Raw genomic sequence first — 10871 nt, forward strand, 5'->3', positions numbered from 1 at the left:
GAGCTTGATAGTGTTGCTATTGGTTTTGCTGGCAGGCATCTTGGATTTGGGTTTCTTTTTGCTCAGGAGCATCTATGGTTTGCCTTGTTGTTGTTACCATTAAATTTTTTTTCTTTGTATTTCTTCATTTCTTCATCTGTGTGCCAGAGGTTGAGGTTTATGCTGGATTCGTGGCTCTTGTGGAAAATTAGAGATACTCAATTAAACATTAGGAGATTACATCTTTCCATGAAAAACTTTCTGCTGAACATCTCTCGTCACCTGCACTGGAGGGTTGTCCCTGGAAGGACACTGAGGGCTATCAAACCTGTGAAGCAAGTGTCAAATTCTGCCCTTCCCAGGAATGCCAGGAACAGCCAACACTCTGTAAGACATTCTCCAGCTGTTTCTGAGTGCAGCCAAGGGGATCATGGGGAAGAGGAGCTGCACTTCTGAAAACCTTTCCCCTGTGTGTGCAGAGGGCAATGTCTGTCAGTCTGGGCACTCAGCTTTACTCCTCCTGCTGCACAAGAGCCTCTTCCATGGTCAGGACAGGGGTTTGGGCTCCAGATAGTCATTTCAGAGAGGGAGGCTGAGCTTGTAATTAAGTTCTTCAGAAATCTTGAGCTCTTTGCTTTGCTAGAAGTGCCATCAGACAGCAGGGGCAGCACGAGATGGGCTGCCAGATGCTGCCCTGCTGCAGCAGAGAAATGTCAGTGCTGCCTAAGGCAGGGAGGAAGCAGGATTCGTGGATTTTGGGGCCTTTGAGAGGTCATTAGAGTCTTTGGGGTTTTCCTGCCTACTGGGCAACACAAACTGAAAATTCATCCATTTCTGTGTCAGTGCAATATTTTCTGGTAAATTCAAATAGTGTTTGAGAGGGTTTGCTATTCATTTTAGTGAAAACAAGCTTCAAAAATTCCATTCTGTCATTTTACATACCTCTTACAGCAAAGCAGGCAACTGTTCCAATGCAGAACATCAGTGCTGTCTCTGTTGGAGTCATCATTTGCACTCCTGCTTTTCAGCCCAAATAAAGGCTGGAGCCTCTTCCCAGAGAAACACATCCCCTTCACCAGGCTGTGACAGACCTGCTGCCTCCAAAATGCAGGAGATTTTATGGAAGGCAGGAGCAAACCATGGCCAGGCTGTGGTTTTCCATCCCAGCCCCTGGGTGCAGAGGTTGTGTTCATCCACATGCTGGGTGAGCTGCCAGGGTGCTGCCCTGCCTGGAGTACAGGGCTGTGCTTCACGTGCTGTTCATGTGCCACATGGTGCTGTTCAAAGGCAACATTTCAGGGCCAGTTGCCATTTCCTGGTGCATTAGAGAGGTCTCAGCACAGCGTACAGGGTGCTTATCAGGGTTGTAAGTTAATGATAAGAGACTGATTGTGCTTTGAAATGATACCATGGAATTATAGAATGGTTTGGATTAAAAACCATCTGGTTCCAAGCCCCCGCCACGGGCAGGGATACCTTCCACTAGACCAGATTGCTCAGAGCCCCATCCAGCCTGACCCTGAATCCTTCCAGGGATGAGGCATCCACAGCTCCTCTCAGCAACCTGTTCCACATTTTTCTGAAGCAGACCAGTGTGAGTTTGGCTGCCATGAAAGGGGAGCCTCTTCACCTTGTGTTGATACTCTTGGTAGAGTGCAAGGTCTCTAATTCACTTTCAATGTCCTGCTAGCTTGCATTAGGTGCTTCCAGTACCTGGGAAACAGGCTTAGAGAATCCTCTCCAGAGTGGTTTATGATGCTGTGGGGTCACTGCACCCCTTTGTGCTTCACAGCCCTGTTTACAGAGCCAGAAAGGCAGCAGCACTGAGCACAGATCAGCTCATTCCTGTTGGAGGCAAGGAATAATTCAAGAGGGGTTTTGTGGGAGCCTGGCATCAATTTCAGCAGCCAACCAGGGGAGTGTACTCCAGCAGTGGATGATCACTCTCCTCCTGCCTCCTTCAGGCACCCATTGTGGGGTGGATGGTGCCTAGAGTGACCCAGCTGAGGTTTCCCAATCTCTGGGTCTAATGGACAAACTGGATCTGGCAGCTCAAATTTGAGCAGTTTTGTTTTGAGTGTTGTTTTACTTTCTTAGACCTCACAGCAGCCCACCTTAAGGGATGGCCTTTGCCTAATCCTGATTGTCCCAACAAAAAGGGTGTTCTAAGCAGCCAGGAATTAATTTATGTTGGCTCTTGACTTGTTGCATTGGATGCCTTTGCTTGGTGCAGTTTTGGCATCACATGGAATAAATCAAGCAAATGGGAATGTAAACACCCTTTTATATCCCAGGGCTCTGAACTGGTCTGGAAATGGGCAGTTGGGTTCAGGTTTTGGTCTTATATGGTTGGGCATGAATGGGAACCCAAGCAAAGTGTGTTGCCAGTCCTTTTCAGAGTTTATTTTCTTTCATGATTATTTTTTCCCTTTCCACATTTAACAGAAGGTTCCTGGTGTGATGAAGGTGGCACTAGGGCAGGAGCCAGGAGACATGTGATGTACTCCCAGATCTTTTTTCCTTTTTTTTCTTGTCTGTTTGGACTGTTTTGGTCCATACCACTCCCAGCACCAGTGAGCTCTGGTCTTGTTTGAGCTTTCTAGGTGTTCCAGCAATGCAAATAAGAGCTAGTGAGGTGCAGATATCCATCTGTGGGGACAAAGAATGAATTTCTAGAAAAAGACAAGGCTGCCAGGAGGTTTCTGGCCTGTTTTGCAAAACAAAGAAGCCTAGTTCAACACTTGCAAAGGCTTGTCTGAACCAGGTCTCTCAGAGATTTTGGCTTGACCCATTTCTTGTTTGGAAACCAAGCTGTGTCTGGGGATTAGTATCCCACAGAAATGTTGGGGCATTCTCTTGGGAAACAAATCGTGTTGAAGTTCTGCTGGTAGAAAGGGAGAACAAGCTTGAAGGGTTGGAGGGATGCAGAAGTTCTGTTTATCCTTGGCCTGACCCTGGAAAGCTGCACTGCCAGGGGCTGAGCCAAGGGAGCATGGAAGAGCCCAGCTGAGACAGCCATGCTGGCTTTGCTTCTGTCCTGGTGACTGCTCTTACACATCTGGGTGCACTCTGCAGCTCTTCCTGCTGATATTTTGGGTGGAATGCTGGAAAATGGTTCTGCTGTAGGGAATCCTGTAGCAGCACATGTCCTCGAAGGGCTCAGGGGGTTAGGGTGGAGCTGGGGGGTTTGTGCTGATGCCAGCAGAGTCTGGGGTCCTGCAGGGTCTCAGCTGCAGATGCCCCATTTGCTTTGTCCCTGAAGCCCCCTCAGAATGGGTGTTGGGGAGAATTCTCTGAACCAGGCAGTCATTTTTCTCCTCCCCACTTTCTCTCTAGGTGGGGAATGACTAGACCTTTTATCCACTCGTCCTAGGAGAATTTGTACCTTGTGAAAGGCTCCTGCAGTCAGAATGAAGTTGCTCTCTTGCTGCACCTCCCCTTCTTTTCATTTCCCCATTGCTGAGATGCAGCAGACTTGGCCATTCCTGAAACAGTGACCGATTGTCTGGTTTGGCTGGTTCAGCTGTTTGCTAAACATAATGCTCTTTCATCTTCCAGGAAATCGTCTGGACACCTCCACCAGAGTGCAGCTTGCTTTATGCTGCTGTTTCAATAGGCAAATAAAAGCAGCTATTTTCCCAGTTTAAACATAACCTGATTCCTCCAGTGGATTGGAAATACTCGAGGGGAGGGGAAAGATTGTTTATTACTGAATTTTCAAGACCTGTGATCCTAAATTAAAACAAGCCAAGCAGCTCTTTTCCTTCCTGGGGAAAGGATTCTCCTCCTCCCCTTTAAGAATATCCACAGCACTCGCACTTCATCATTTCCATCAGGACCTAAAGGGCACCCACCAGGCCCTCTCACACCATCTGTGTGATCTATGGCTTTCCTCATTGCTCCCTGGCAAGTCAGGCCACTTTGGCTGAGGTTTGAGATTTCCTTTCGCTGGCAGCAGAATAAAAGTGCTGCAAAATGAAATCTTTAATTGGCGTTTCTGCAGCGAGAGAGGAGACAGTCACCTATCTGCTCCCATCAGCTCAGGGTCGGGGTGCTCCAAAAGCCAGCAGCTTGCCCGTTTTCTTCTGTCTCCAGAGATGACAGGAAGGAAAGCGTAGGCATCTGGCAGTGCTTCAGCAGGGTGAGGTTTAGGAAAAAGGCACAGCTCAGGACTGACTCCAGGCCAAAGCCTGGCTGGCTGCTCAGTGGCATTTGAGAGCAGGCTCATAGTCCTGAGTAATTAATACAGAAACAAATAACGACCAAACCCACTGGGCAATGTTTGTAATGCTGCAAATGATGCAATTCAACTTTCTTTTCTTACTGTGGTAATCAAGGATTTCACCAAAAGCAAAAGGACCAGGGAGCAATACACCCTGACTTCTTCCTCTGGGGAGTGAGTCAAGTTCCTTGCACGCGGTTCCATTACGCGGAACTTGAGAAGTCTGGCGAGCAACTGGGTTCAACAGGAAAGCTGAGGACAAGCTTTTGTGTGCCTGCTAATGGGTCCCTCTCCCGTGGCCGTGCCGGATGGGAGGGAACAAACAGCCCTTTCTGTTTTGCAGTTCATGACAAAGAACCCCACGATGCGGCTGGGCAGCGCCGGGCTGGGCGGCGAGAGCGCGATCCTGCGGCACCCCTACTTCAAAGAGCTGGACTGGGAGCTGCTGAACCAGCGGCAGATGGAGCCCCCCTTCCGGCCCAGGATTGTACGTGGGGAGGAGGGAAGGGGATCCCTGGGGGGGGGGGGTTTGCCTCTTTTTGGCTCTATCAGCAGATTTATTCCCGTGAGACAGGAAAGAGGGGAAGGGAGTGTTCTGGCCCTGGCATGGCTGCTGGTTGGTCACTTGGTTAGCCACCTCTGATCCCTTCCATGCTGGGTTTTCAAAGGCAGCTCGGTGAAAAGGTGCAGATTTGTAAAAGCAAACAGCAGGTTAAAGAACCCCCATTACCCTTTGCCCTGCCCCAAAGATAAAACAGGGTAAGTAATCCTCATCCTGCTCAGCCCACCTACCCCTTCCCAGCAGGGCTGTCTCTCCCTTGTCTCTCTGTGTCTGTTCAGCACCCAGCACAGTGCTCCCTGCTCAGGCCACTGTCAGTGAGTGCTTCCAGTGGCACAGAGGCTGCAGAGGATGCCATGCTGCCCCTGTCCCCAGTGCTGCCCACAGCCCTAAGGGTGCTCTGTGAGAGTAGGCTCCCCATGGACAGCCTTTCCAAAGTTGTCTCTGTGGCTTCCTTGTCTTCGAAATAATTGCCTGGAGTGGCTTGTCTCATGCTGTGGTCACTGTGTAAGCTCTCAGGGACAATGGTCCACCCAGCCCTGCTCCCTGAACACTGGGTGCAGGACCAGGTGCTTGGGGAAGGTGTGACAGCTCAAAAGCAGAATCCTGAGTTGTCCCTTAGCCTGACTCAAAAGCCAAGGGAGCCTGCTCATTCTCACACGAGCTGGTAGGATCTGGGAATGTTAGACTTCAATGTCAATAAATTTTATTGACTTCAGTGTCAATAAAACATCTAGCCCTGGGTGCAGGAAAAACACACGCCTCATGAAAATGTGCAACAAATCCAGTTTGTGTGTGTGCATTCTGAACAGCCCCACTCTGTGGCACACAGCAAGGAATCCAGCACCTGGAGGCCAGCCATTTGTCTTCCCACAGCCCAGTAATTCATTATTGTGTGAGTTTAATGGCTGGTACAAGGAGGAGTGTCCTCCACCCCCTCCCCAAAACCCTCTGCAGATAAGGAGGGACTGTGTGGAGTCAGCCAGTTGGGAGCACAGCTGATAACTGCACAGGGTCTGTGCTGCCACTTGAGGGGAGGGACTGATTTATGTGCCCTGCCCTGCCCTGTCTGGCCAGAGAAGCCCCCCAGAGGTGCTGTCAGTTAAATCTGAAAGGAGGTTCCCTGTCAGAAACCTGCAGAGCCTGGAAAAGGCTTTGCTCTGTAAGAGGCTCTGTGGGGGCAGCTGCTTCCAATCCAGCCCCAGAAAAAGCTCTCAGTCAGCTCAGCCTGGATGATGGAAGTGTTGGCTCAATGCACTCAGATGCAGAGCAAGGATCAAGCTGATGATACATACTTTTGACATGTCTTTCCTTTGTCTTTTCCGTTTGACAGAAATCCAAAGATGATGTGAGCAACTTTGATCCAGATTTTATAAAAGAGGAGCCCATCCTGACTCCCATTGAAGAAGGGATCCTTCCAATGATAAACCAAGATGAATTTAGAAACTTTTCATTCACCAGCCCAGAACTGCAGCAATAGCTATGGCTCTGGAGAAAGGTTGCTGAGAGGACTGGGAGGAAATTAAATGAAAACCAAGTTTACCAGTAATTTCATTCTCAAGGAGTAACAGTGCACTGACTTGAACGATACAGCAGCACCACTGTCAATGTTACCTTAATGTGAAATTGAAACCTTCCTGTGTTTGTAGGACTTCTGCAGCTCTTGGATCAAATATTGACAGGGGTGGAACAAACATGATATTGTAAATAGCTGATGCAGACAGAGCATTGAACGCTGAGCTGCTTGGCTCAGCCTGAATGTCACCACTTGCAGTGGATTCGAGGAGTCGACATGAGCATGAAACAAGTGTCTTGCAGCCCTGAGCCAAACAGACTTGTTACATTGCTGATTGTTTGCAAGACTCTTTTGAGGAGTCCCAGCACTGTCCAGCATTTTGGAGATGTGATCCAGCATCCCATGGCCTGACTGAACCAGATGCTCCTACTGACTTTACCTGTTTCCTGCAGTATTTATTTCTTTCTGAAGCACAAATGGCTCTTTGACCCTGTTTGAGTTCCCATGTGAAATATTTCATTGTGCTGACTAGCAGAAGGAAAAAAAAACAAATGCCCTGTGCCCCACACAGATTCTTCCAAATCAAAGGGAAGTCATGCGCTCGTAGTGTTTTACTGTTTGTGTGCATTGAAAAGTTTTAGTGTTTGCATTCTGTGAAATGCCTTTTTACATCATGCATCTTCAATGCTCCTTTCTTTGCCTCCCAGCTGTTTTCAACTATAATGTAGCTTGTTGTACTGTTTATTTAGGCCCATTCTATTTAATTATGTTATACAGAGCCCCTTTTGTGGGTTTAGTGCCTCATTAAAATTTTGATCCAAAGTGGTAGCACTTAAATTATTTGTAGCATTATTGCGATGCGAGCCACAGAGCTGGCAAGCTGCTTGAAAGCAGAGTTGTCAACCAACAGGTAACACAAAAGGACAACTTTTCTCCCATGAGAGTGATAAACATTATCTAAGATACAGAGTGACTTGGTTTGGTTTGGATTTAAGGGCTCATTACTCACAGGGCACTTCTTATCAGTTGCATCCTCAAGCCTCCGCTGCAGGCAGACTGAGATGAATTTTCAGTGCAGATTTTGGAAACCAGATGCTCTGGGAGACAGTTCTGTGCTTTCCCTGCTCTCCTAGAAGTTGGATGATTTTTCTGTAGCTCCTTGGCACACCTTTGCACTCCTTGCTGGGCTTGAAGCTGTATGACAGGTTTATGGCCTCTTCCTTGGGCAGATATGAATTGCTGGAGAAAGAACAGGATTTCTATCCTCTTGCAAAACTGAAGATGTTTGTATAGGGCTCCTCACATGTTTTAGCTTGAGAGAAGGGTGAGGTGCAGCAGAGAGGGACAGTTCTGCACAGCCCTTGCCCCACTGCAGCTGTGGAGGTGGTGAAGGAGAGCAGGAGCCTTTGGCATTGAAATTGCACAGGCACAACCCCATCACAGCACAGACCCCCTGCTCTGGGCATGCTCACCTGCCCTGGGACCAAGTTAGAAATACAAAATCAAAGCTGAGATCTACATGCAAGAATTAATCCTTCCCACTCCTGTCCTTTCTATTTGGCTGAGTCACTTCTACCTCTAAAGCATGGCTGAACTGTCTGACAGGTGGGGCAGAGGCTCAGTTACCCTTGGAGTCTCCTTGTCTTTGTGTGTTTGTGTATTCCAGCAGTTCTCTTTCTTTCCTGTGTCTCCTCTTCCACCTAAGCACAGCTTAATCCTCTGCTCTCCCTTCCCTCCCATGGGCACCTTCTGGCCACGCTGCAGTCCATCTTTTGCTGGTCTGTAGATACCCAGCTCCTCCAAAGTGGGGCAAGAGAGGCAGAAAGACAGGTTGTGTTGTATAAGTGGGAGAAAAAGAGCAGATTTCCAGAAAAATGATCCAAGAAACAGTCGTGCAGGCTGGCTTGAGTTGCTTTCTCACACAGGAAGAAACAGGGCAGGGATGGATGCATTTCATATGGCATCTTGTTGACACCACATGAATGATGGGTGGTGTTCACCTGTCTGCTGCAGACATGACCCAAGGCAGTTCCTCACTCAACTTCCCACTTGGTTTCCTGGCATTACAACTGCAGCAGTGGTCTCTTGGCAAGGGGGAAGTGCAGCTAAGTTGGCCACCAAGAGTGGGAACCCCAAAACTGTGAATTTTGTGTTGGCAGCTTTTTGACTCCCCCACTGTCAAGGATTGTGAGCAACCTCTCCTTTTCTCCCTGGAGGTCAGGGCTGGAGAGCAGTAAGTGATACACCATTTTTTACCAGCACAGTGGGATCATCCCAGGGTTTCATTGGTTGTGTTATTCTTTGGGGCTCTGGAGACCTTATAGAATCATTCCTGCTGGAGAAGCTACTGTCACAGTGTTGCCTTCAGCCTCAAAATGTGATCCCATCTCCATGGCCCTGGGATCTGAGTGTTAACATCACTGACATAATGAAAAATATGCAGTAGTCACCTTTGGAGACCTTTGTTGGTGTGACAATAACGTATCATATTTCATGTCAATACCCACCAATCTGTGTCCTGAAAACTTGGGGAGGGGAAACTAATTCACCTCTGGAGGTGTTCTGAACTGCAAACCAGAAAGCTTGTAGATCTCTGGAGGATATAAGGTGGTATTCTGGGGAGCAGGGAAGCTCCCACTGTGGCCAGCAAGTACCTGCTGTGGCCCAGGACTTGTTGGCTTGATGGGCAAGGGTTCAAATGACAAAAGGAGTTTCTTCCCCAGCTTCACTTTTCATTGATTTTAAGTGGCATCAGGGTCACTCCACCCTTCCATCACCCTCGGTGCAAACTCATGGACAGATCTGTGTTTGGACTTGGAAGCCTAAGGTTCTGCTATATGGGATTTTTCTTGATTTTTGCAATTTTCACCTGGACCCTGCATTATAATTTAGGGCAGCTCTTCCCCTCCACTGCCTGTCTGGAGCTCATATGTCTGTGTGATGATTTCAGCCACTGGAGTCAGCAGATCCTGAGTCAGCCACATTTGGCCAAGATCCCTGAACTCTCCCATACTTTTTATGAGGAGCTGCCATTTCAGTTGTGTTCTCTGAGATTCTGTCAGCAGGATGGATGAAGATCAGCTCAATAAAAAATATCTATGCAATCGCTTTGCTTTTGAGAAAGCTGGATTAGGGTTTGTACTGCCATCGGATATTGAAAGAAATATTGATGTATTTTTTAAAAAAGGGCAGGGGTTAAAAAAAAAAAAAAATAGGAGTTTTCCAGGAGGTACCCTGCAAGCTCTTTTGGCTTTGTTGCTTGCCTCAGTGGGTGCTAGATGGTTTTAGTCTGTTAATTTGGTTCTGGCTTGAGAAGCGTATTAAACTGGCAGCCACAAGTTTGTGAGGTTTAAAACATAAAATGCTTGTATTCGCTGCAGTGTGAAAACTGGCAATTGAGCAAATTGTAATTAGTTCCCTTTGCACTGCTTTTAGTGCTTGCATGAAAAGAAGAAATCCCTTTGATGTCTGCAAATTTGTGTTTGGTGCAATCCTTTCATTTTCAAAGAGGTTCATGAAATCCAGCTATAAAATTCAGTGGCCTATGTCTCCTTCAAGGCCTTTGAAAGTTGAGGGTAAGAAGCAGATGGCGTGGAATGAAGAGATGAAAATCATCTCACATCTACTCATGCTGGCTGTGCTGCCAAAAACATCGTTTTTAATACCGCTGCTTGATAGGCAATGGAAAAAATCTCACAGACACTTCCAGTGCCCAAGGGATTTTATAGTAAAAAATTCAATTCTGACTGCTGGCTGAGGATGCTTTGAATGCATTCTCAAGGACTGGCACAGGTTCCTTCACTCCTTGTGAAGTCCTGAATGGTTTGCAACAATAGTTTTTCCCTTGGAGCTGCCTGCTCTTCCTACAGAAGCTGCTCTTTCTCCAGTTGGATTGGAGAGAGGCTCCAGTGGCTGTGGTATGGCAATGGACTTGATTAGCAATGCCCAGAGCCAGGAGCAGTGAAGAGGAAAACATGTCTGGGATCATCTGCTCTGTCCCTTGGCCAGAAAGGAAAGAGCTGTTCACTGCTGCCTGCTCTCCCTTGGTTTGTTCAGCTGCTCAAGCGTGTGGCCAGAAGGTTTCTGCTCCTCCCCAGGGAGACCATTTCACAGCTTTTACAACTCTTCCCGCTAAGTAAATGTCCTGATATTTGGAAATGACGTGAATGAGATGAAAATCTGTCTTATCATGCCATTAGGATTCTCATTGGAAGCTGCAAGTCAGGGTTTGTATTACTAAATATATACAGGGCTGCCAAACCAAAGCATTCAGAAATGATGAGTCAGGTTGTCTGAAAATCACAGCTCACTCAGGAATCAAGAGCTTTCCGAAATAATAAATGTCAAAGTCTTTTTCTATCTTTCTTTTTTCCTTCTTCTTTTTTTTTTTATATTTTTAAACATCTGTATTATGAATATTTTTGATCCTGACTTGCACTTCTCCACATCAATAGGAGCTGGAATGTCGTGTAATTATAAGTTTTTTTTAGATGAAAGCTGGGGTCTGTGAATTGATGTGAAGCCAGGCATTGGAGCATGGAGAAAAATGCCAAACACAAAGAGGTGGGTGATAAAACTGTGAAGGTTTATGTATT

The 10871-nt window shown here is 47.3% G+C and overlaps 1 protein-coding gene across 1 annotated transcript in view; it reads left to right on the forward strand.

Annotated features, from left to right (window-relative positions):
• PRKCH (protein kinase C eta) overlaps positions 1-7098 on the forward strand; it is a 111387-nt gene extending 104289 nt beyond the window's left edge. The window contains exons 13-14 of the mRNA XM_085061120.1: positions 4545-4688; positions 6094-7098. Coding sequence (XP_084917246.1) covers positions 4545-4688; positions 6094-6240 — 291 coding nt within the window. The 3' untranslated portion in view covers positions 6241-7098. The remainder of the gene's footprint in view (positions 1-4544; positions 4689-6093) is intronic.
• The last annotated feature ends 3773 nt before the right edge of the window (positions 7099-10871 follow it).

The sequence above is a fragment of the Lichenostomus cassidix genome, chromosome 5 (genome assembly GCF_008360975.1).
Source record: "Lichenostomus cassidix isolate B80296 chromosome 5, HeHo_3.0, whole genome shotgun sequence".
In the NCBI taxonomy this organism is placed as follows: domain Eukaryota; kingdom Metazoa; phylum Chordata; class Aves; order Passeriformes; family Meliphagidae; genus Lichenostomus; species Lichenostomus cassidix.